We start from the raw sequence: 26,729 nt of genomic DNA, 5'->3' as shown, positions 1-26,729 counted from the left end.
GCAGACATACTTGATGCAAGAATTCGCCATTTCTTCCCTTCCTTTGCACTATCATGGAAATTTACTTGGACATAATAAATCAATAGAGACCATTTGAAAGGACAGAAAAATATTTACACTTCTTCATTTATCATTTTGTGACTCAGTCTTGCTAGCACCACTTGAGCTAAATGGCTTTCAAGGTAGTAGCACAGAAACACAGAGAGACATGGAAGCAAGCACACAGACGTCCGAACATGCGCACTCTCCAGCAGCTGAGGACGCACTGAGGGTAAACACAGGACTCCGGCGCTTGCCACCTCGCAGGAGCGAGACGGAAGACCCGACACCCCCAGGGACAGGAGGGATGAGGACACATATCCGAGGGCTATCTCAGGATGAAACCAAGGGAGGCACAGGAGCTGCCAGGGCTGGGCTCCGGAGGACAAAGAGGAGTTCTCTTGGTAAACAGAGGAAAACAGTGTGGCACAAAGACGTGAGTATCTCCAGGGAGCGATTCTGCTGCCAACATCGCAGTCTGCACAGGGAGGGACTTCCACAGAGCAGGAGTAGCCGGGGGTCCCTCGCTTGGCTGGGAAGGGGGAGATTTACCTGTCAAACTATCGTTAGAAAGCACTCATTTTTTCAATTTCATCTTTGTTCTAAACTGCATGAGTAACTCAATCTTGAAGAAGGCTCAAGTGTTTCAGAATGTCTGAGGGAAAAGGTACAAATCTATTTTGTGTAACCTGTCATGTTTGAAAGCTCATTTTTTAAAAAGATTTGTTTATTTATTTGAAAGCCAGAGTTACACAGAGAGGAGAGGGAGAGGGAGAGGGAGAGGGAGAGGGAGAGGGAGAGGGAGAGGGAGAGGGAGAGGGAGAGGGAGAGGGAGAGGAGAAGAGAAGTGAAGAGAGAGCATTTTATAACCAAATTTCAAGAAATTCCATAGATCTGTTTTGCAAGAATAAAGTATCATGTTGTATCAGGGTTTTGTAATTTAGAAAGTAAGTTGGTTTTCATTTAAAATCATCGGCAACATTGCCAACAATGATAAAAGAGACCCCAAATAGAAAGTCTTTATTCTCGGATTACTCAACGCTCTCTCCTTCCCTTCCAACTCTCGTGCGGAGATAAAACTTCCACTCTCGCTCCCAACTCTGCTTGGTTTCAGTCCCCGAAACCAACTTGATTTGGCTTTCAACTCTTTCTTGGTTTTTATCCCACACTAATGAGGGATGAAAGCAGAAGGGAGAGTTGAGGCGATTTTCCCAACAGCCTGAAGAGGCTATTCAAACGGCCTTGGTGCCTCTCGGGGCAACTTGAGGCCGTCTGAAGAATTTAAGTATAAATAAGCAATTTTCACATAGCAACAAGCTTGCTGTGGAAACTAAATGAGTCACATAACTGCCTGTGGTCATGTATAAATTTGTTCTTATCTTTCTTTGTCCTTTGTCTAAAACAGAGGTCAGTAAACTTCTTCTTAAAGAGCCAGATACTACACGTGGCCGTGGGTCTTAGCATCTCGGTCCCAACAGCACAGCTCTACCCTGGAAAGACAAAAATAGCTGGAGACACTAGGTGAACCAATGCATGTGCCAGTGTTCCAATAAAACTTTATTTGTAAAAACTGGGCTAGCCTGCCAGCTCCATCTAACCCCTACAGTGAGCAAGAAAATCAAAGAGCTACGGACTGAGGTCACGTCTTTGCGTTTCTAGGACATCCTTTCTCCTAATGACTTAACCACTGCATTTTGGTGGCTCAAAATATATGGAAAAAGAAGAGAAGCCTCTGAGGTACATACAGAAATAGGCACACGATTTTCAAACACTTCCAGAACTGGGAACACAACTGAAAGTAACAAGGAGCTCTCTGCCCTGCTGTATCTTCCAAGTTCAGCTTTACCGTGTGTCTTCTGAGCTTCAGAAGGTCAAGAAAATCGCCGATCTGTGTTAAGGAGGGCAGTGCTGAACGTGGGCATGCATAAAAATGTAAATGGTCAGCGGCCATGAGGATGACGGGTAAGTTACACTCATTCTAAAGTGAGTATTCCCTTGACCTAAATGGGTACATCCCAGTCTTAGAGTGCTCAGTGTGCTGTAACCCACTCCACAGGACACCGCACCACCCCAAGGCTGACCGACAGGAACCTGCTGTGGTCACTCAGCCGTTCCTCCCTCTCCGCTACGTCCACCAGCTCGTGTGAGGTTCTCACAAGGTCTGTGAGCTCTGAAATCCCAAGTGGAAACTATTAGATCAACGTTTCTCAGAGCAGTGCCCATCACCTCCAACAGCCCCACACAGAAATCCAGAGCCCAGAGTGACAGAAATCACACCAAGCACTTCCTTCATGAACGTTCTGAAGTCCTACTGTCCTACAGGGAATTCTCAGAAACGCAATAAGAAAACAAACAACGTGATTTGTTTTTAAATGGGATATTTTCTGAACAGAAGTCTCACCAGAGAAGACATACGGGTAAAAAATAATCGCATGAATAAATTAAAAAAAATAATCCCACGAGGTCATGTTCATGATCACTAGTCAGCAGTTCCAACAGTGATGAGGGAGGAACACACAGAATGGCTCGGAGCAGGGGAAACTGCGTGAAGCATACACAGAGATTCTGTGACTGTCTTTGCAAAGCTTCTGTAAATGAAATGATTGCAAATGAAAGGGTGCCCTTAAAAAAAAAATCCCAGTGGCCTGGGTCCATTTTTCATTGCTAAACCCCCAGTAGCCAATGTCACGGATTCCAGCAGAGAGCACATCAGGTCAAAGAAAGAAGCGGAGGGATGGCTCACTGTGGCCTCTGTGCTCCGTCTCGGAGCCCTAGGGGCTCTGGGTGATGACCCAGCTAGTTCACACCTGCAAGCTTCGGCAGTTACACCTTGCATCCCACACACAGCAGATTTTTCTTGGTTTGCTTTCTGTAGTATCTCCCACACCAGGTGTTGAGTATGAGAGAACAGAGAAGGCCAGGGGGTTCACGGGAAATGAACTACGTGGGAAATTAACGTGATCTCCTTGTCGTTTGGTTTTGGTTTATTATTGTGCCCAGCGATGGAGCACAGGTAAGTAAATAGCAGTTATTTCTGTGCCTGCATTAATGACTGCTTCCACTCGCACTCGTGGACAATTTTTCCTTTCATTTAAGACAATTCTAAGACCCTCCTCCCTACCTCACCAATCCCAGGAAGAAGTTGAAGTTGAAGTAGATCTCTTTCACTGGGCCTTGGCAAGTTCACCTCCTAAACAATGATTCTTTGAGAAAAATTAAATGTTAAAAAATGGCTTTGGATTCTGACTTGAACTAGAGTTAAAAACCCTTGTCAGGTGTGCTCATACAGCCACGTGACACCTGGTGTGCTCATATACAGCCACATGACACCTGGTGTGTTCAGCCATGTGACATCTGGCATGCTGACATATAGTCACGTGACACCTGGTGTGCTCAGCCATGTGACATCTGGCATGTGACATATAGTCACGTGACACTTGGTGTGTTCACATACAGCCACATAGCACCTGAGGCTTTTCTCAGAAAGCACTGGCCTACACAGCCTTGAATTCAGGTCATGATTCTATCATGTGAACTCAAAACAGCCAAAAATATGACAAGTTCCTCCACTCATCTCCACATACAACCACCTTTCAAGGAAGCCAAATTCAACCTTTTATTGGCTGATGAACCACCCATCAAAAGCCACATTTCCGCATCTGCATCAACTGCAGACCTGTGTGAAGTGACTGCAGTCAATGCTACAATGGATGCGTCTCCACAGGAGACAAGCACAGAGCCAATCATTTCTGCTTTGCTGAACTAGTTAGGCTTTCTCAGGGCAAAAATGGGATGCATCTTACTCTTCTCAGTGTTAGTTATTCCAGCTCTGAGAAGGACATTATCCCCAGGAACAATGCTTTCAGGATCCGAAGGGTAAAAGCCAACGTCAAGTCTCCAAAGTGACCCTTGCTTGTCCTTCTTAGCCTACTGAACTGGCTTCAAGTGGGCATGCTAACACTGCACCCGCAGTCACCATGGACCAGCTCTGCTCACCCGGAAGTTCTCCTTAGCACGTGCGTCCCATGAGCCTGGAAGGCCATCCCACTTCTCTGTGCTCCCACCAAGCCCCTCCCAGTTTCCTTTCTCGTAAGAAGCACACGAGCAGAGAGTGCCTCTGGGTGTTCTGTGTGACGTAGAATTTTCCCTGGAAGGAAGAAAGGAAGGAAGGAAGGAAGGAAGGAAGGAAGGAAGGAAGGAAGGAAGGAAGGAAGGAAGGAAGGAAGGACGGACTAGGTGATCCTGAGTAGGGGCCGTAACTGCTTACATTACAGATGGTGCTTCTATTTCCCACCGTCTCCCTTCAGTCTGTGAGAATCTCAAGTTCAAGGACTGCACCATGGAGTCACCCTATCTAACCCAGGACACATGTTCAAACTGTCTAACTGATGACAGTACTGCTTCACCGTTGCTCTATCAACAACAACAGAAATAATACATATAAAAACTCAACCAATCAACCAGCAGACAGAAAACCAGAGAAACTCACTGGAGTTTGGGATCAACACCAGAGATTCCCAACAGCAATCCTAGTAGTTCTCTGGGGAAGACTTCATCTAGCTATGTGAGGTTTATGACCTATTTGCAAGGATCTAAAAATGCCACCTAGCAGCTCGTTTGGCCAATTCTTTTTCCCACCCAGCAAGATAATCTTTGATTTTAGCTTTGAAAAAAAAAGCAAGATGAACAGTCCTATCAAATTATCTACTTAGATTCAAACATCTTGGGTCCTTGAAAAAAAAGATAAATGAACTCAAAAGTCCTCGACATGGTAAGAGCAGAGAAGCATCACAACTTGATCTCAAGTTTGGGGAGTAAGGAAAAAGCAGCTCCTGGAAGTCGAAGCTCTCCTTCTGTGAAGGACTACCCCTGTCTCTAAGCAGAGGTCTGTTCCCACCCACCAAAAATCCAGTGGGCAACTGAACACCTCTGTGATGTGTGCAGCCCCGAGACAAATTGCCTGCTATCCCAGACAGTCCATTTTCACTTGGTTTCTGTAACAGTCAGAGAAGAAAGAATAATAGCAAGGCGTACGGCTGCTTCCACATGAGGCAAGGGTTTTCCATCCCTCCTGTAGTACTTGGCCCCCAAATCACTTTTTACACCCCACACTGCACGTCTGCATAGCATGGAAGGAAAGGGAGTTGGGATTCCATGGGGCCGTAGGAGACATGAAATTGCTTCTCTTGGCATTGGGTGCTAGGCAATCTAAGGAGCTGCTCCCTGAGACAGCCAGCGTGGAGGCGGATCTTCTCAATGTCTCAGCCCAGCAGCTGCCACCAGGCTTCGAGAGAGCCATCCAGGCACCCTGCTTACATTCCCACACAGGAGACGCTGGAAGATGGCATGACGCCCCGGTCAATCATCTTCTTGAGGGTAGCCAGACTCAGGTAAATATTAGCTCTGCCACCGGTGACCCAGAACGGACGCTTCTGAGCTGCAGGTTCTGTGTTTGCAAAAGGGGAATAGTAACACCAAGCTGTAATGTCACAGGGCAAGGAGAGGGGTTTCATGTAGACGAAGCCACAAAGTGCAGGCACTCGGTCAACAGCAGCTGCTGGTTTCAGCTCTTTGCTCTTTCTCTCCGCATTCTTCCTCTGTTCCTCTCCCCCTCTTCTTCCTCTCCCTTTGTGCCTACCCAGCCTCCTTTCTGGGCTGGCCAGTGACAGTCCCCGTGTGGGCAGTCCCTCCACCAGAGGCCCAGTGCCTCTCCTTCTCGACCGTCAGCTTGTTCACGGCAGCCTGTCACCAAAGCGTAGACACCACCACGCGCCTCTGATATTCAAAGGGTCATTGGTCACCAAAATTTGCCTCCCACCTATAGCATTTTCTTAAGTAACTTCCTCAGCGTGGAGTACACTGCCCCACTTTTAAAGTGAACCAAATTTAAAAATGCCACTATTTTAAAAGGCATAGGTGTTTTTTCTTTTGGTGTTGTTCAATTAAAAAATAAAAACAGAGGCCGGCGCCGCGGCTCACTAGGCTAATCCTCTGCCTTGCGGCACCGGCACACCGGGTTCTAGTCCCGGTCGGGGCACCGGATTCTGTCCCGGTTGCCCCTCTTCCAGGCCAGCTCTCTGCTGTGGCCAGGGAGTGCAGTGGAGGATGGCCCAAGTGCTTGGGCCCTGCACCCCATGGGAGACCAGGAGAAGTACCTGGCTCCTGCCATCGGATCAGCGCAGTGCGCCGGCCGCAGCACGCTGGCCGTGGTGGCCATTGGAGGGTGAACCAATGGCAAAAGGAAGACCTTTCTCTCTGTCTCTCTCTCTCACTGTCCACTCTGCCTGTCAAAAAAAAAAAAAAAGGATTATGCCAAATACTTTTCTCTTCAAAAACTTCTTATTAATATACAGAGAACAGACTTCATGTATTTCGTAGGTAATTTTCTAAGAAGATAACTTTCCTCCTTCCCTCCTTCTATCTCCCTCCTTCCTTTTCTTTAACTGTTGCAAAAACATCATTTCTTAATGTACCACTAACCATAATATTCAACAAGTAAAAAGCATAAAGACCACATGGCCCTGTAGGCTGGGAAGTCCAAGATCGAGGGCCACAGACAGTGAGGGCCTCTGGCTGCACACCCTGTGAGGAAGGAGGAAGGCACAAGGACAGGAAAGCGGAACACAGGAGCCCAATGCAGTCCTCATCAGGACTCCTCTCCCCGGCCAGCGGCAGGTGAAACTGCTGCTTTTCAGCCAGCATCCCACACCGGAGCGCAGGTTCACGTCTCAGCTGCTCCACTTCCCCTCCAGCTTCCTACTACTGTGCCTGGAAGGCAGTGGACGGTCGTCCAAGTACTTGGGCTCCTGCCACCCACATGGCAGATCCAAATAGAGTTCTAGGCTCTTGGCTTCACTCTGGCCCAGCCCTGGCTCTAGAAGGCATTTGGGGAGTGGACCAAGTAGAAGGAAGACTGCCTCACTCTCTCTGCCTTCCAAATAGATATACTTAAAAAAAAAATGGAGATAAAAAAGAGGAACTGACTCCCAAGACAACTGACCAACTCCTGCCCTAACAGCACCACCGATGAGGGCAGAGGGCTTAAGACCTCATGCTTCTTAGCTGTCCCACTTCTCGACATCTTTGCATCAAAGATTAAGTTTCAAAAACTTTGGGGGACACAGTCAAATCATCGCAATACCCTTAGCCTGATTCACTAATTGAGAACACATGGTACCACTTGCCTCATCGGCTTTCTCTCCCTCTTTGTATGTATTTACATGTGTTTCTATGTACATGTGGGTGTGTATTTGTCTGTATCTGCACATATGCACACATATATAAAGATATGTAGTATTGTTTGACATCATTTAAAAGTCAACTGCATACACCATGGTTCTTTATTCCTCAACAATTCTGTGTATATTTCCAAAGGACAAAGGTATATTCTTACATAATTACAATGTAGTTATAAACAGTTCTTTAATTACTATCATTGATGCATGCCTTTTATCTAACCCACCAAGTTTAATCTAATTTTCTCAGTTAACCCAATAACAACCTTTAGAGAATTAGTTTTTCTTTGCTATGGGACTCAGCCTCGTATTTTTAAGGCGTTGCTTTAGTTTTTCAGTCTCTTTAGTCTCCTTTGACCTGGAGCATTTCCACAGCCAGGGAGCCTTACAGCAATGCATTCTTCTTCCCACCCCCGGCCTCATGGACAGACCACGTGTCAGGTGACAGGGACTTAGGATCTGCCCACACCCAGGGCACTTTCACCCGCTGCTTCAAACCGTGTTAGACAGTGGTTTCAGTCCTACATCACACGGCCCCAAGCAGCATCTACTTGAGGAACGCAAGCCATTTCTAATGGAAAAAGCAGCTTCCCCATCCCATAGCTTTGTATTCCAGACAAGGATAATGAACGTGGTTCAGGGATCTGTGGACCTACTGACACCTGTTAGCAATAGTACTGTTTGCAACCTCCGTAAGTTTGAGGTTTCAAAGAACATTTACCCAGTATTCGTTGTTCTTCAAAGGGTTTTTATAGGAAATTCTTTTAAAGAGAGGTGGCTCTTCTTTCTAGCTTAAAAAAATTGGAGGCAGGCACATGTATTAAAGGATTGGAAGATGATAAAGAGAAATCAAAGATGCTGAAAATCGCCAGCACTGCTTTTATCTTCCAGGTATCAATGATTCTTACTAAATCATTCTTTCATTTAATATTTATTTGAAAGGCAGAGTTACAGAGAGAGGTCTTCTGTCTGCTGGTTCACTCCTCAAACGGTCGCCTCAGCTGGAGCTGGGCCAATCCAAAGCCAGGAGCCAGGAGCTTCTTCCAGGTCTCCCACGCAGGTGCACTTGGGCCATCCTCTACCACCCTCCCAGGCCATAGCAGAGAGCTGGATTGGAAGTGGAGCAGCTGGGTCTTGAACCAGTGCCCATATGGGATGCCGGCACCATGGGCAGCAGCTTTACCTGCTACACCACAACGCCAGTCTTAACTAAACCCTTTCGGAATGACTATCTTATCAAGCCTTTTGCTGGAGCAAAGTCTTCTGATGGGGGAAGCTGAGCACCTGTTCTTTCCTCTGACCTCTAAGACTTCCTCTCATGCCCTCTCCTCCCTCTCCTGAGGTGAGCAAGGGAAACGCGGGCAGAGGCTGGGCCGCAACCAAGACCCTCACCACTGTCACTCCTGACTGCCCTGGGCCTCGTGCGCTGTTTGTCCTGCATAGCTGCCTGGACCAGAGCCTGTGCAGGAGTGCAAATGGCTTGTAACTGCGCTTGCATACTCACCCAGCACAGTAAAACACAAAGCACTTGCTCGGTCCCGCCCAGACTGGGAACACTGATTTTGGAGTTTTCCACCAAAAGCAATATTTTGCCATGACCTAAGCTATTCGGCTGTCCTGGACGCATACAAGAAAAGCAAGGCAGACGCCATCTCTGACATGTGATGCCTTGCTGGGCGGATGTGGACTCTTTCTGTGGTCAACACTGCTGAGACACCGAAACTGTGCCAGCCACTGTGCCAAGAATTTCTATAAACATTATCACCCCTGGTGCTCACAAAGCACCTCTAGTACAGGTACTGTTGTGTCCCCACTGCAGAATAAGAAAACTAAAGCACAGAAAAGTTGTACGTATTTGCCCAAATTCATACAGTGATTAAGTTGACAACTCTGATACTTCCCAAAGGAATGTGCTATGGACTCAATGTGTGCCCCCCCTGCCCCCCGCCCAAGAACTCCGATGGTGTGGCCCTAGCCCCCGTGTGCAGCTCTGAGAAGGTAGGCTCTTTGGGCAGTGACTGGCCTCTATGGTGGAACTGCTGCCCTTCCAGAGGGATGAAGGGTGCAGAGTCCTCTGTCCTGGACATGACGATGCACTGAGAGTGGCCATCTGTCACCCCAAAAGCCCCACCGTGCTCCCCGACTCTCAGCCTCCACAATGGGGAGAGGAAGTGCCAGCCGTCTCAGCCATGCAGTCTAAGGTGTTTATCATTAACAGCCTGAACTGCTCCCGACAGAAGGTCAATCTCAGACACCCTGCTTGGCCCGCCCAGTCACAGACAGGGGCCCGGGGCCGATGCCTGGGGCACACAACGGTAGGCTCTGAGTGGAGGTCTGGTAACTATGGACATCTGTCCTGTGTGTCGTTCTTGGTGATGTCCAGTGGCCTCAGGGAGGTGACCAGAGAAGCGGTCGAAGGCCATTAGGAACCAGGGGGAACCTCACTTGACAGAGGGGTGCATGAGCCCGTGGAGGGGGGTTACCTGGGGGCATTTGCTAAGGTTTTCTTCAAAGCTTTTCCCCAGGGGGCCAGATACCAAGCAGAACCCTCACTGCTGAATCCTGCTGTGTACTCTTAGCTATGGTGGCCCTGGGGCATATTCCTAAAGCAACTGAAATATCAATGGAGAAAGAAAGGCAAACAGCAAGACTTCTAATACAGACTTTTATTGTTCTTAATTTCTTTGCTGTTGGAGTCAGTGGCTTTTGTAATGCCATGTGGGTTTTTTATTACATTGCTGGAGTTTATAATTTGTGGGACAAAGTTTTCTAAACGTAAGAGGAGCGGTGGCTTATTAACGCCTACCAGCTACAACACTGAGCTTAGTACTGATCGGAGTCTAAATGGAGACCTCCAACTTAGAGCCTCAGTGTGCCCAAGGACATTGTTTGCCACAGATTTTCCCAAAAGACGGCAGCCATTATGCCCAATTCAGGTTTCATATTGATAGCTCTATTTCCATATTCTGTCTTCCAACCCATACTATGCGTCAGGTGTTTGGCACAGCAGTTAGGACTACTCAGGACGCCTACATCTCATGTTGGCGTGCCCTGGCTCAAGTCGTGCCTCTAATCCCCACCCCAGCTCCTCGCTAATTCACACCCCGGGAGGTGGTAGCGGTGGCTCCAGTGGCTGGGTTCCCACCATCTACTTGGGAGACCTGGGCTAAATTTCCAGCTCCCAGCTATGGTCCCAGCGGGAGACTATTGTGAGCATTTGGAGAATGAACAGATGAGAAGACTTCTCTCTCTGCCTCTCAAATCAAAGAAAAGAAACACTTAAAAATAAGACAGGGGCAGATACTGTGGTATAGCAAGTGAAGCCACTGCTTCCCACACCTGTGTGTCTATAGGGAGTCCTGGCCACCCTGGGCTTCTGATCCACCTTCCTGCTACTATGCCTGGGAAGGCAGCAGATCAGAGCCCAAGTACTTGGGCTGTCGTGGGCATTCAGAGAGTGAACCAGTGGGTAAAAAGCACTCTTGCGATCACTCCTTCCAGTAAATCAAATTTTAAGAAGAATAAAAAAAGACTATGACCACACTAAGGAGACATTAATCCCTGGTGGCAATCCAATTGAGCTCAGCAGGGGCGGCTCCCATGCAGCAAAGCCCCTCATACGGTTAGAAGTGACAGCACGGATGCTGTGCAGTGGAGGGAGTGGGGGGTCGGGGGCAGGGTGAGAGCGCCAGCAGACCTGTGTGATGTCACTGACCTAAGCAGGCAACAGGAATGGTGACAACAAGTCAAAGCATTAGGAGTGTTTTTACAGAGACAGAACAAGGCTCAGGGAGAGAGCAAAGATTTCTTTCCCTCCTGTGCAACTGAGACTGAGAACAACTCTGGGGGAATTGTGAGCCGCATCTTGAGCCCTTGAACGTTGCTCACACTCGGCGAGGACCCGCCCTGGGTGCTGACTGGTCATTGCCACAGTCGGGTCATCAGCACACTGCAACGTGAAGATGACCAGAAGTGGACCAACAGGGCATCCCAGCAGGTAGCCTGAGTTAATCTACCCAAGTAAGGCCTCTGTGCTTAGAACTGCAAGTTCTTACTTTAACAACGTGATCTCCGACCAGACTTTGGCAACACAGGTGGCCTCTGGGCTGTTTACACACAATGTATGCTATTGAACACGGAGTCCTTTTCCAGCCCACTAATTCTGCTAACAATCTAGAGAGAAACTTCTCCGCACGTGATATCCAGTCCCCCCCCCCCCCCACAACGATCCGGGGCTGTGCTGTGTGCTCGGTGCTTCTCATCACTAAATAGCACCTATCAGCTGGAAACCGTATTTACATGCCTTGGTAAACAAAGGATTATTCTGAAGCCCTGATTTGGTAAATAATGTGGTCTGTGGGATTGCAGTACAAAATTAAACAGCAAACAAAGAAGGAAAGCTCTGTAGCTTTTATTTAAATTTCGAGGTGGGGGAGGGAATGAAAAATTCTTTAACACTATACTTGATCATGGCAAACAATGGAAACACATCTTAAAATAAACTGTAAGGAAAAATCAAACTACTTGGCGGGATTTATTGTTTTAAAAATGGATTTAAAGTAAGTGGGAGAAGAACTGAGTTCGAGATTCCAGGCAAGCACCTGACCACACATCTCTCTCCTAATAGTGATTAAAAAGTACTAAGATTATTTAGCCAATATTTGTGGTGTTTGCTTTTAGGAAACATTTAATTCAAACGGATCATCAGCTCATACACCATACAACAGATCCCTATACCTATTTCAGCATAGGGTTTCTTTAATCTCTTTTCTAAGAGAAGCTGAGGTGCAGCCTGGGAGACTGACTTAGAAGCAGGCCACATTCTGGCTTTGTCACCTTGAGAGTTACCCAGTTTTCCGACCTGGACTTGGTCCCAATTCCTCAAGCAAGCTGTGATCAGCAAGCAGCAAGTGTCCCATCCACACTTGGATCCCCTTCTGCTCCGAGGCAATCATGACGGACCATTGCGAGCAGTAACGAGAATCGCGGAAACGTGCATCCGTGTTTGTGTGTTTACAAGCTCCGATCTGCCCTTGCTGGGCAGAGGGCTACAAGGTCTGTTTCCCTGGCTGTCCCTGAGCCACCTCCCAGGGGTCTCTTCTCAGATGGTTTTTCTACTTGTGCACAGTCGGCGAGGACTTGTACTCGGTGTGGACCTGCAGCTGCTGTGACAAGCGGTTGTTCTTATTTACTTCTATATATTACCACCAAGAGGGGGAAGCAACCTGCAATCTGCCGCGGGAACACTGATCAGGACCTAATTGCTCAAGGACCCCCTCGGCGTTTTCCATTGCCCAACACATCATTACACCGAGCAGCGCTCTAGGTAATTGTCAGAGCCGCGTAGGGACTCTGCCAGTCTGTGCACAGAACAGGAAAGCACCACCTGCGGTCAGTCCTGGCCAGCTCACCCCAGCGCCATGGGGCCACGGGGCCGCAGGCACTTTGGCAAAGACATCTGCTTGGGATGCTTGTGAGCACCAACTCCGGCAAAGCTCTGCACGTGGGTTATTGAGCTTCTAACTGGAAAGCACCAACTGTTTGGGTGAGGAGTTGGGGGGCGGGTAGCACCTGCTGGATACCCCTGCACATGCTGGCCTACCTGTCGAGAGAAAATTCAGCCTGGATCCAGCTGAATGGCAACTAGCACAAGGCGTTTCCCCAGATGACACTCAGGGTGTCACACAGGTGGAAAGCCACCCACCACACACCGCATATTCACTTCGACCTAGCCTGGAGGCCGCACACACTACACATCGGCCATGGTTACAAAGGAGGTGGGGATCCAGTGTTGTGGTTTGTTACGCTGCCTGCAGTGCCTGCGTCCCACAGAGCACCAGTTCGAGTCCCAGCTGCCCCACTTCTGATCTGGCTGCCTGCCAGTGTACACGGGTAAGCAGCAGCAGATGGCCCAAGTGCTTTGGCCCCTAGCACCCATGTGGGAGACCCAGAAGGATTTCTGAGCTCCTGGCTTTCGCCCGGCCTAGCCCCAGCCATTGCGGCCATTTCGGGATAGAACCTATAGATATTAAGATAGGATCTCCTTCCCTCTCTCTCTCTCTCTTTCTGCCTTTCAAATAAAAACTCAATCTTTAAAAAAAAAAAAAAGGAAGGTGATGAACCTACGTGAGCATCCGAGAGGTCTTTTTGCACATTCCTGGTGGCTGTCTCCACCAGCAGCTCCCGCTCCGGCCAGGCACCTGACACCTCCACTAAACCCTGCAAATCTGTGCAAGTAGCTTACAGACTATTGAATCAGGTCATGGGATCTGGTAGCTCTGATACAATGGGAATTTTAACAGTTTGTGCAGAAAATGGAATCAAAAGCTAAGTTAATTTTGATGCAAAAACATTTTTAAGTCCATGCAATATTTTATGAGATACATCTCCCTCAACCTTTCAAAGACCCCTCCCATACAGCACAGGAGTGCTTTTCTGCATTTGTATCAAGTGAAAAGGAGACAAAGAGGGGACCAAAGAAATTCAGCGCTTGTCTGCAACATTTCTGCCCGGGACCCTTTCAGGCTGAGCTCTTGCGTGAAAGCGACGCTCTTCTAGTCAACGCAAGTTCAGAAAAACACGCTGCTCTTTTTTAACCTAAGAGCCCTTCCTGAACAACCAGCAATTACCTAATAACATAATTTCTTGGCTTAATGTGTTGCTGTAACTATACTGGAATCGAGCCCTCCTTTTATTAACTGACCTTTCATTGTGACCTAAACAAATTCGATAGCCATTTTCTCTGGAGTCCTTTCAAGTGTTCAGAGTGTGTCAGTCAACTTTTTCCAAGGACTGAAACTACTCTACAATGCAACTCAATTCTTTTAAAGCTGAGACCCTCAAAATCACTCCTTTATAGGATAAGTGCTAAGCAGAGGCACCTGATTTTCTTTACATTATTTTGTTTATTATACTCATTTATTTGAAAGACAAAGAGGCAGCCATAGCTTCCATCTGTTCTCCCGCTAATGGGCGAGGGGCTGAAATGGGACTAATACAGGAATCCTACATGGGTGTCGGGAATCCCACTGCGTGGACCATGACTGCTGCCTCCCAGAGTCGGCAGCAGCAGGAAGCTGGAGTCGGGAGCCAGAGCGGGGACTCCGACTTGAGCACTCAGGTGTGTAACTCGGGCATCTTCAGTGCTAGGCTAAATGCTTGCTTGCTCCCTGACTTTTCCAATAAGCCAGCACCGTCTTCGGAGTATGACTTGAGCCTACGAAACACACAGAGCTGCAAGTAGAAGGTAAACTCCCACGGCCTCAAGGTACATCCAAACATGGTGGTGACGCCTGTGCCCTCCTTGGCCAAGAGAAGTGATCATTTTCTATGAGACCTGGCTTAGCTGCCTTCAGTATATGCCTGCCTGTGATGGTTTTCAGGAAAGAAAAAAAAAATCCAAGACCTTCTTATTCCCAAAACTAGAGTTTTCCCTTGTGTGAAGACTTTAAGCCATTGAAAATGTCCTTACCATAGTTAATTAAAAAAAAAAAAAAAAAAACCTGTGTCCAAGTGTCTACAACAGTTGTCCTCTCATATCTGAATCAGCAATAAATACTGGCTTTCTATCTGTGATCCTCTGGGCTTGAACAAAACCAGTCCATCAAAGATCCAGGAAAATAGATCTAATCTCAAAATAAGAAAAACATATTGTAATGACTAAAACTAAGCCTCTCTCTGTGCGAGAGGGCTGAATTGCAGAAAACGCACTCAGGCTGAGAAAGGACAGACGTAGAAGTGACACATCAGCGGGGTTTTATGGAGAACCTTCCACGGACCAACTGTTACTGGGACGAAGCACCTGAGAGATCATCGGAGCTGCAGGAGTCGCTGAGCGGTTCCGCGCCGACTTCCCGCCGTTGCTACAGAAATCATGCTAGGCATCAGCAGAGGAATTCACAGCAGTGCACATTTATTTTCGGTCCCGTTAGGACCCTCCGAGGAGGATCAACAGTGAGAGTCAGGGAGCAGGCGTCTGGTGCCAGGGTTAAGCCTCCCCTTGAGGGGCCCACCTGCAGGCATCAGAGTGCCTGGTGTGAGTTCTGGCTCCTCCACTTGCGATCCAGCTTCCCGCTAAGGCATGTGCTGGGAGGCAGTGGGGATGACTCAAGTGCTCTGGTCCCTGCCACCCACGCAGGAAGCCCGGATTGAGTTCCTAGTTCTGGCCTTGAACCGACCCTGGCTACTAGGGATCTTTGAAGAACGCACTAACTGATGGAAGATCTCTCTTCCTTTCAAATGAAATGAAAAGAAAATAGTCCAAGTAGAGATCACTGTATTATCAATGAGGGCAATGCCCCCATGCCTACTCTCTGCCTCACCCCATTTTTAGTTAATTAATTTGAAAGGCAGAGTAACAGAGAGGAAAGGAGTGACAGAGAGAGGGAGGGACATTATCTAGCTGCTGGTACCTGCCCCAAATGGGCACAACTGTCACGTCCAGCTGGGCTGAAGCCAGGAGTCAGGAACTCCATTCTGGTCTCCCACGTGGATAGCAGGCACCCAGTGCCCTGAGCCCAAATTCTGATAGCAAAGTGGCTTCCTATAAAATTAACATGACTCTCCAAGAGACATTATCAAAAGCAGGTTAGCGTGTGTTTGCAGTTTGAAGTGTGTGTAGCCAGAGTCACTCCTTAAGAAGTAGCAGAGCTTACGAGAAAAACTTGAGAAATTTTCTCAAATTTGATGACAATCCTAAAAACATATGATATTGTTGGTAAATTATGAAGCAGAAAATTTCAAGTTCACTAGAGGAAACACTGTATTATATTTATATTCACTAAGCAGTTAATGATATTTTAAAATATTTATCATGGTTGAAGGGTGATTAAAGATTACAAAGACAGAGAATGCTCTGAGAAATTGTACGTAGGTGTGTCAAGCAGATTAGTAAAAACATACCCTTTGTCTGTATTACATAATGGATATTTTCACATGGATCACTAGTTTTGATTTCTATTCATGTTCTAAAAACATTGTGTCTACTTCTGCATTTGTCATTTTGGATTCTTTTCCTTAAAAAGAATCACTCAAGGTGTAGAGAAGCGCCAGCCTCACCCATCAGGCCCAGCTCAGGTGAGGGAGGCGTCCACGAGGAAGTGACCTCTGAGCCAAGGCCACGGTCGCACAGGTGGTCACCGGGCAGAGAGCACAAAGAGTGGAGGTGCTGCAGGCAGAGACGGCAAGTGGGAAGCTTTGGAGAAGAGCGAGGTGGCAGCAGGTGGCAGGCGCCGACATGTCCTTCTCTAAGGACAAGGAGTGGGGCAGAGAGGAGTGTGCTGTGTGGCTGGCAGCTCCCGGCAGCACTGTTCACAACAGCCAAACCATCACCAGCTGCTGGACAGAGAAGCACAATGAGGTCTGCACGCACGATGGAGCGGGTCCAGCCGGGGAGCGAAACCCTGCTCCTCTACGCTCTGTGCACCTGAGCCCAGGAGGCAGCACGCCAGGTCAAAGCGGTCAGGCACACAAGAAAACCAGATGTCCTAGGACTCCATTCCGATCCAGAGCAGACGCTGCTTGGGCTGCGCACACCCCACGTCGCAGGGCGTGGCTTCCTATCCTGCGTCACCTTCCTGCTACCGAGCATCCCAAGAGGCTCTGGTACTTGGGTCCCTGCCACCCACTGAGAGCTCCAGGCGGACTTCCCAGCTCCTTCTCTAGCTGTGGCTGTTGCAGGCATTTAAGACACGAGCCAGTGAATTAGAGATCTGTCTCTTCCTTTCAGATAAATAAAAGTATCAACGAAAAAAAGTTTTAGTCCAGGGAGATAGGAGCAATAGCATCTCCCCATGTCTAAATCCTTGGCGTCTGAGTATCTCGTGCTGTGCAGGGAACAGGATTAAAGCTGTCAATGGACCCAAGTTTCAGCATCAGCTGAATCTGAGACAAAGGGAGTCCACAGTCTCTAGGTGGGCCTGAGAAATCACGAGCATCCTTTGAGTGGCAGCAGGAAGTGTCAGACGGGGCGAGGCCCGAGTGGCCACTGCTGGCTCTGACCGTGACGGTGCAGGGCACAAGCCAGGTGACAGAAAGAGACAGAAAAGGCAAGAAGTGGGCAACCTCGGGCCCATCTGTGGGGAGCAACTCAGACTAGACTAAGTTACTGGAATTAGGACTTATTCTATGCATCTGCTCTCCCACAATATGGCGCTGGGAGAGGAGTAAAAACAGCTTCTACACAGCTGCCTCCAGTTCAACCAATAAACTGTAGGACTTGCTCCTGATTGGAGGAGAGCAGCGTACTCGGCGTGTGGGCAGCCGAGTTGGGATTGGCGGAGGAGGACTATAAAGGAGGAGAGAGACGGCATGCACCAGGAACATCTAAGGGGAACACCTGTGCAGCCCCCGAGAGAGCCAGCCGGCGGTGTGCCGCTCCCCCGCGGAAGTGGGGAAAGTGGCCAGGGGGAACCGCCCTTCCACGGAGGTGGAAGGGACAGTAGCCAACCCGGGAAGAACCAGCAGCAAACCCGGGGAGGGCCGAGCAGACAAAAGAACAACGCAGGGTCCTGTGTCGTTCCTCCACGAAGACGGGGAGCAACATAATGGTGCCGTGATTCGGATAGGAAACCTAGGAGGGAAAAAACGGGAAGAAGTGGGAAAATATCGGAGAGAGAGACTAGCAAAGAGCCTAGGGGAAAGCTGGTCGGAAAAGGTGCCGGAAGAAGCTATTGAAAGCCTAGGCATAGACTCGGATACGGACTACGGGGGGAAGCTGGGAGAAATCTCTAAGGTCGAAAGCGAAAGTGAAAGCTAGAACAAACAGACTCGGATACGGACTGTGGGGAGAAGCCAGGAGAAATGAGGGAGGAATATTATTGGAAGAAAACTTAGGGAAATATACCGGGTAGAGAAAAATGTTAGGGAGGATGAAGCCGCGAGTGCAGGCCTAGGCGGAAACGTAAGCCAGTTTGGAATTCTTCAAGTCAGCCCGGGGGGCAAAAGGCAAAAAGTTAAACCAGAGGTGGAAACGTGGGCCAGGTTGGAATCCGTCAGATTAGCCCGGGGAGCAAAGGACGGGAAGCCAGACCGAAAGGCGCAGACGCGTGAGCTAGGTTGAATTCGCCAGGTTAGCCCGGGGAACTTAGATTGAATACTAGTGGCGGAAACGTGAGCTGGGGCTGTGTGACTCGCGGAAGCCGCCGTGTGCAGAGAGAGCACGGGGCGTGAATAGATAGGGAACGCGGGGCTGGCGCGAGGCCGTGGTGCGGACGCGAAGGGCGTGGAGACCGCGGAGCGCGCGAAGCCAAGCCGCGCAAAGCCAGGAAGCCGCGCAGATGGGAGAGGCGGGGGCTGAAGCGGCTCAGAGCCAGGAAGCCGCCGAGAAGCAGCCTCGGGGCGGGTGCCGGGAAGCCGCGAAGATAAGAGAAACAGAAGTTTAGAAGTAAAATGAGAGAAATAGGAATGCTGGCAGATAGAAGTAAAATAGGAGAAATAGGAATGCCCGGAGATAGAGAAAGAGAAAAATAAGGCCTCCCTTCAACATGGCAATGAGAGAGCTTGGATTCGGTCTGCCTGATTAGGGAGGTGGTGAGCACCTGCGGGCGGCTGGCAGTTTATGCGCCGCAGGTCACCGAAGACAGGCACGAATAAACATCAATAAGTCTCCCCACAATACCGCAATGAGAGGGCTTGAATTCGGTTTGCCTGATTGATAGGACTTGTAAGCACCTGTGGGCAACTCTAGCAAGCAGAGCAGAGTGTGTGCCACGGGGCACCGAAGACAGGCGCGTATCAACGCCAAAAAATAAAAAGAAAGGGGGATCTGTGGGGAGCAACTCGGACTAGACTAAGTTACTGGAATTAGGACTTATTCTATGCATCTGCTCTCCCACAATATGGCGCTGGGAGAGGAGTAAAAACAGCTTCTACACAGCTGCCTCCAGTTCAACCAATAGACTGTGGGACCTGCTCCTGATTGGAGGAGAGCAGCGTACTCGGCGTGTGGGCAGCCGAGTTGGGATTGGCGGAGGAGGACTATAAAGGAGGAGAGACACAACATGCACCAGGAACATCTAAGGGGAACACCTGTGCAGCCCCCGAGAGAGCCGGCCGGCGGTGTGCCGCTCCCCCGCGGAAGTGGGGAAAGTGGCAGGGGGAACCGCCCTTCCACGGAGGTGGAAGGGACAGTAGCCAACCCGGGAAGAACCAGCAGCAAACCCGGGGAGGGCCGAGCAGACAAAAGAACAACGCAGGGTCCTGTGTCGTTCCTCCACGAAGACGGGGAGCGACACCATCGGCCACAGGAGGCCCACAAAGTCGTCCGGCCCGGTCCTCCCAAAGCGACGGCAGCAGGACTGGAAATGCAGTACATCTACAGCAGGCTGAGTGTGGGGTTGATAGTTTTGCATGACCCGCAAATGACCTTATCAAATCCCAATGGCACTCGGTAGGTTCCCTACCCCCGCACCTACGGCACCCAGCCCGAGACACACCCCGCGCTCCTGTGCGACAGGAAGCGCTGTGAGAGCTTGTTGAAGCAGTGACAGCAAGTCATGCACTGCTACTTCTCTGGGTTTGTCACCACCCCTTGGGCTAATGGTTCCTGCGTTTGGGAAGTAGAACTGGGTCTTAGCCCCCTTTGAGACCTGTTCTGTAATCCTGACCCCTGGAGCTATAAAGCAAGAGATGGCAGCAGCTTGTTCCAGCAACAGGAGACCAAGAGGGGACAGTGGCCTGGGTTAGGAGGGATCCGGTCTTATGGAGGGAGGATACGCTTGAGGGATCTTCATGCAAAATTGGGTCTGAAACAGCAACCAAACCTTTGAGATAGGCATTGAGAACAGAAAAAAAATGCGTTCAGAAAAATCTCATCTGTGCCTCTAATGTGTAGCTTGACCAAGTGGGGTTGAGGTTTGCATCCATCCCCTGGATAAACAACGCAGCTAGAGGGTTCAGTCTGAGAGGGCAAGAACAGGAGCTCAGCTGTGCTGTAGCCACACCTCCAGCACCAGGCCAGGCAGAGATGCGTACCACGCAACTGAACGCCAAAACCATCCCATGGTCAGGAAACGGGAGCCCGGTGCTCAGAGAAGACGGGTTGTGGGTGAGCTCCCTCGGGCAGATGAGACTGCGTAGGCGCTGTGAGGAAGATGGTAAGTGGGCTGCCGAGGAGTCCTGAGGCGTTTCAATGCCCAGGTGCCAACGCAGTGAGGCGTGCTGAGAACCTGGGAGGGGAAGGAAGCCAACAGGTGAAATCCAGCCCTGGCCAAGAGCAACCGAGGCCGTGGGGTCCAGGGATGGCTGCTTGTAATTAAGTGGTGGGAATGGAGGCTTTGCTGGAGGGAGGAACGCGAAAGAGAGAGCACCTGCTCCAAGAACAAGCAGAAACGGGGAGCAGAGCTGTTGTCTCCGGCAGTGGGGGACGGCACCCGCCATGCATTGGAATAAACAAGGATAAGAACAAGGGTGTGTGACATGGACATGGAAGCTGGGTCCAGGCAGCTAAGTGACTCCTTAGGAGCTAGGCTGAATGGTTGGGTGGGGGTGACGTTGACTACCACAAACCCAATCTGCACGAATTAGCGAAGTGAGGTCGGGGCTGTCATCATGCCACACTCGGCTACGAGTGTGCTGAGAACTGACAGATCGAATTCAAGGCTACCCCACGTCCCAGCATCTGGGTACCGGCCTGGCTTCCAGCTCGGCCGATTATCAGCAGGATTTTGGGCTTTGTTCTATGCACCTATTTGCTTTCCACACCTAAGGAGTGGAGAAAGCGTGATTTGCCAGGACTCTCCTGCGCCAGAGGACAAACAGCCCAGAGCTAACCCAGAAACTCAGGCTACCATGGGAAAAACTGTGTTTTGGTTTACATCCAATTAAATAGAAGCACCATAAAACTCAAAACTTTTTTTGCACTTATTTAAAAAAAAAAAAAAAAGCCTACCATTGGCAGAAAAGCTCTGGGCTTCATCTTTTTTTTTTTTTTTTTCTCTCCACAATAGCAAGATGTTTCTGCTTTCTCTCCCCCATCAACATGTGATTTAATGTAACAGGTACCTCTGAAAACTGCAACATTCATTTGACTGTGACAGCCAAGAGCTTGCAGATGTGAGCCGTGGGGAAAGGCACTCCAGAGGGCTGGCGCTCGGCCACCTGCGCTAGGGTTTGGAAGAAGCCCCGAAAGTAATCCTCACTCAACTTTGCTTCAATAGGCAAGACGGCCAAAATACTCTTCTGCCTGAGCTGAGCACTGAGTGAGAGCCAAGGGCCCCACTGCAGCCTGGAGAAATAATGAAAGCATTGTAGCAAGACGCACGAATGCCTGGGCTGTGCTTTCCCGTCCCTCCGTGAGCCTGATGGCTTGCAATCGGTTCATCACTAAGAACCGCTGAGCAGGGCGAATTCAGTGGGATGGCAGTGCCCACAGAATCAAGGGTGCAAGTATGGCACAGTGTTTCACCGACCCCTTCACGTGGCATACGTGACGTTGGGTGGGGCTGGGGGAGAAGGGAGAGGAGCCAAGGAGGAGGAGTCAAAGAGGACGAAGAACAGGAAGAAAAGGAGGGAGGGAGGGGAGAAAGGAGGCTGGGAATGTCTTCCAGAATTTAACCACCACCAAGCCCAGGATTATTTTCATGCATGTTGCAGGCAGAGCCACTCCCCAAATCATAGTCTCCAAGACATCAAAGTTCCACTGCAAAACCTGTATCCCTTGCTTTCCCACGCTCTTCATTTTTAACATCCAACTAAAAATTGTTTCCTAATGCAATCATGTTGAACCCAAAGCTACCATTTAATATATTAATGGAACACTTCCAGGGCTAAGATTAGGAGGTGAAAAGAAATGTAGACATTTATCTTAAATGAGGCAACGCCTTAGAATTCGACAGAGAGTGAATTCAACAGTTGTCCTTAACTACTGGAAGTGTTATAATTTGCTAATCATATTTTGGCTACACCCAAAGATATGCATTTGTACTAATACAAGTCTGTTAGAAGATTAATTTCAGGTCATTATAAAAATGATTTTTTAAAAGTCAGTATTCTGGGGTGGGCTCTGTGGTGTATGGATAAAGCCAGTGTCTGCAGCCCCAATATTCCCTACGGGTGCCAGTTCAAGTCTCTGCCAACTCCCTGCTAACACACCTGGAAAAGCAGCCAAAGATAGCCTGAGTCCTTGGGCCCCTGCACCCATGTGGGAGACTCATATAAAGCTCCTGGCTCCAGACTGACCCAGCTGTATCTGTTGCATCAACCATTTGGGGAGTGAACTAGTGGATGGAAGATTTCTCTCTCTAATGCTGCCTCTCAAATAAATAAGTAAACCTCAAAAAAAAAAAAAAAACAGAATTCTGCAAAATTTAAACCTTTGTAATTAGAAAGTCGCCTATCAGAGAAACTTTTTTTTAAGATGTATTTATTTGAAAGGCAGGGTTAGAGAGGAGGAGGAGAGGATCTTCCATCCGCCAGTCCACTCCCCAAATGGCCGCAACAGTCGGAGGTGGCCCAATCTAAAGATGGAAGCCAGGAGCTTCATCTGCATCTCCCATGTGGGTGCAGAGGTCCAAGCACTAGGGCCATCTTCCACTGCCTTCCCAGGCACATTAGCAGGGAGCTAGGCTGAAAGTGGAGCAAGGGTCTCAAATCATAGCCCACATGGGATGCCGGTGTTGCAGGTGGTAGTTTTACCCGCTACACCACAGTGCTGGCCTCCAGGGAAACTTCTCTAAGTCTTGCTAGTTTATTGAGTACTGTTGATAGGGCAGAAGCATAACATAGTTTTCTTCTTTCTCATGAATCAGCACTTTAACCTGCTTTGTCAACCATTTTATTCCCACGTCTGGACGAAATTTCTTGAAAATTTGAGGGTACTTCATCCACTTCAAGGCAATGGAATTAAAAGACAAGTTTATCTTGGTGCAGAAATTCTGAAATTATTGCACCGTGGTTTTCATCATAAGCAGTCCCTACAAACTTCTTGAAGGCTCCTTGTACCACCGCATGGTTAAGGAGACTCTCGTCTGTCGCTGACCCCAGAACTGGTCTCCTCTTCTACACACACCCTTCTTCCCCAGCTCGGAACCCCGCAGTGGTGGTGGAGAGCGAGCTTGGCTGCTTCCTTGAGATTTCTGCTGCTCCTGCGGCTCCTCTGTACTCAGAGTACCCCCTTTGGGCCTCCAGCATTGTTGCTACTAGAAGGTAGACGTGAAACGCAGGTCACACTCGGACATGTATGATCTGGCGTGAGGTCATACGTGGAATCAGAATATACCTAACTATCATATATAATCTACATATCCAACAACAAGCTCTTTCTCCAATGTAGCACTTGGGTGAGTCCCACACACGCTCTTCCCATCCAGCTCTCTGCTGTGGCCTGGGAAAGCAGTAGAAGATGGCCCAAGTCCGTGGGCCCCTGCACCTGCATGGGAGACCCAGAGGAAGCTCCTGGCTCCTGGCTCCGGATCGGCACAGCTCCACCATTGCGGCCATCTGGGGAGTGAACCAGCGGATGGAAGACCTCCCTCTCTAACTCTTTCAAATAAATAAATCTTTAAAAACAACAAAAAAAGAATACACCGAAAATTATTTTAACAGTTTGTGATATAATCTTTATCCATCTAAGAGGATTTGACTCTGTGAAGATTTAAGATGTCAAACTCATAAGGCAGCTACAGGCTTCACAGGGAAGGAAAAAGGAGACAGGGGAGAGGGGAGAGGGGAGAGAGGGGATAAGGGAGAGAGGAGAGGGGGGGGGAGAAGGGGAGGGGGGGAAGAAGGGGAGAAGGGGAGAAGGGGAGAAGGGGAGAAGGGGAGAAGGGGAGAAGGGGAGAAGGGGAGAAGGGGAGAAGGGGAGAAGGGGGGAAGGGGGAGGGGGAGGGGGGAAGGGGGAGGGGGGAGAGGAGGGGAAGGGGAGGGGGGAAGGCAGTGCTCAGACACACACATGCAAAACTATCTGTGCAGAGCGGTCTCTAAGTTAACGTAGATATCTTTAAATGTAGGGCATCACAAGTTCCTTAAATTTGTGACAGTTGTGACACACACAGATCTGTCGCTCCCCGTCTTCGTGGAGGAACGACATAGGACCCTGCGCTGTTCTTTTGTCTGCTCGGCCCTTCCCGGGTTTGCTGCTGGTTCTTCCCGGGTTGGCTACCGTCCCTTCCACCTCCGTGGAAGGGCGGTTCCCCCTGCCACATTCCCCACTTCCGCGGGGGAGCGGCACACCGCCGGCCGGCTCTCTCAGGGGCTGCACAGGTGTTCCTTCAGATAGATGTTCCTGGTGCATGTTGTCTCTCTCCTCCTTTATAGTCCTCTTCCACCAATCCCAACTCTGCTACCCACACGCCGAGTACGCTGCTCTCCTCCAATCAGGAGCAGGTCCTACAGTTTATCGGTTGAACTGGAGGCAGCTGTGTAGAAGCTGTTTCTCCCTTCTCAGCGCCATATTGTGGGAGAGCAGATGTATAGAATAAGTCTTAATTCCAGTAACAGTCTAGTCCGAGTTGCTCCCCACAAAGATCTGTGGAAAATCAAATTAAAAGTTTGAGTTTGTTCAGAGCAAAGAAAATTTCCCTAATATGTAGGAAATTATTTTTAAAGGTTTATTTATTTTTATTTGAAAGGCAGAGTAACAGAGAGGGAGAGAGACATCTTCCACCCACTGGTTCACTCCCCAGATGCCTGCAATGGCTGGGGCCGGGTCAGGCTGAACACAAGGGCCTGGCATTCCACTGGGTCTCCCACAGGGATGGCAGGGGCCTATATACTTGAGCCATCTTCTGCTGCTTTCCCAGTTGCGTTAGCAGGGAGTTGGGTTGAAAGCAGAGCAGCCAGAACTCAAACCAGTGATCTGATCATGGGAAACTGGCACTCAGGCAGCAGCTTAACCTGCCGTGCCACAGCACTGGACCCAGAAATGCATATTATTAAGAATTATGCATGGCCAGGGCTGTGGCTCACTTGACTAATCCCCTGCCTGCGGCCCTGGCACCCCAGGTTCTAGTCCTGGTCGGGGCGCCGGATTCTGTCCCGGTTGCCCCTCTTACAGGCCAGCTCTCTGCTGTGGCCCAGGAGTGCAGTGGAGGATGGCCCAAGTACTTGGGCCCTGTACCCCATGGGAGACCAGGAGAAGCATCTGGCTCCTGGCTTCTGATCAGTGCAGTGCGCCGGCCATGGTGGCCATTTGGGGGGTGAACCTGCGGAAAAAGGAAGACCTTTCTCTCTGTCTCTCTCACTGTCTAACTCTGCCTGTCAAGAAAAAAAAAAGAATTATGCATGGATTTTAAAAATAAAATTAACTTGTAATTTAATTTCATTTTCTGTGACTCAGATACCCTAATACATTATCAAAATAGAACTTCCAAGAACAATCTTTATCTTTCAGATCTGAAATGAGGTAGAGAAGACAATCAAGCCAACGAAAACCACAGCCTTCCAATTCATACTCTAAGATGCTCAATCGTCATTATCTCTGCAGGTGCAAACCGCGGGTGTGCAACAAGTCACGAAGTCACACGACTAGAACCTGCGTCTCGTGTTTCCTAACCCAGAGGTCTTTCTCATCATGTGTCCCATCCTGCATGGCACAGAAATGCCCTGGTGGCACTTAGGACAAGTGTCACTTAAAGGCTGCCGGAGCAGCAGCTCTGCAGCTTGGAAGTTGATTGCTGGCACCCACTGGTGCCCTCCACTAACAAGCTTGCTCAGCTGCCAGTGTTCTTAAACCTCAGAGTGAACTCAGGTTTCAACCTCTTTGGCTCAACAGTCACCAGGTAATCCTTGATTTCCAATTAATGCATTCTTTCAATGTTCCATTCACTTCTCGATATATACTTACTCATTTATTTCATCCACACACATGGTTTTAAACATGAATTATATGACGATGATTCTCAAATGTGCTGATCTCTCTGTTGCGAAATCCAGACTAAAATACCCAGAAGTTTAGTTGACATCATTACTGGGATGTCTACAAGACAATTAAAACTTAACAGGTTCCCAACAATTCTTTCTTTCAGTACTTGAAATGTGCTCTCTTCATCAAGTTCACTCTACCTAAGATAAAGGACCATCAACCACAGCCCTCCCCCCCAAAAAATGAGCTATGAAAACCACCACCGAACTCTTGTTTCTTCCATCATCTGTGTACTCAAGGACCTTACTTTGTAAACCTAGGAAATGTTTCGTAGAAAGCAGGAAATTTCACCTTCAATATTACTATTCTTGGGCCATGTATAAAAATTAGCAAAGTTTCTTAAGAAAGAAAAGTGCTTACTTTTCCCATCTAGTACTTTTTAATCTATATAAGTAAATGTATTCTTTCTTAAGAATTATTCTAAAGAATAATTTTGTAAAGACTAAAATCACTCATTCTATAAAAGTTTGGCCCAGGGAAACTTATTGTTAATATTTTGGGGGTACATCTTACCAATGTATTGCTTGATACATAATCATATACACATGTGTATTTTAATGTTTATATATATCTTTCCAGATTGTGTGTACATATAT

The 26,729-nt window shown here is 48.8% G+C and overlaps 1 protein-coding gene across 7 annotated transcripts in view; it reads right to left on the bottom strand.

The window, feature by feature from the left end:
• Positions 1–14,258: 14,258 nt before the first annotated feature.
• LOC149122227 (uncharacterized) overlaps positions 14,259–26,729 on the bottom strand; it is a 90,074-nt gene continuing 77,603 nt past the window's right edge. For 5 of the 7 annotated variants that reach the window (XR_016220421.1, XR_016220405.1, XR_016220401.1 and 2 more), the window contains one exon: positions 24,107–24,738. Coding sequence is in view for 1 of the 7 variants with exons in the window: in XM_089312969.1 (XP_089169095.1) it covers positions 24,712–24,738 (27 nt within the window). In the remaining 6 variants the exon portion in view is untranslated. Of the gene's footprint in view, positions 14,491–24,106; positions 24,739–26,729 lie in introns of those variants that run through there. The other 2 variants (XR_016220410.1, XM_089312969.1) reach the window with 2 other exon arrangements.

The sequence above is a fragment of the Oryctolagus cuniculus genome, chromosome 14 (genome assembly GCF_051225735.1).
Source record: "Oryctolagus cuniculus isolate XC-2025 breed Fujian yellow rabbit chromosome 14, ASM5122573v1, whole genome shotgun sequence".
Classification (NCBI taxonomy): Eukaryota; Metazoa; Chordata; class Mammalia; order Lagomorpha; family Leporidae; genus Oryctolagus; species Oryctolagus cuniculus.
This window is presented reverse-complemented; position numbering and strand designations above follow the sequence as displayed.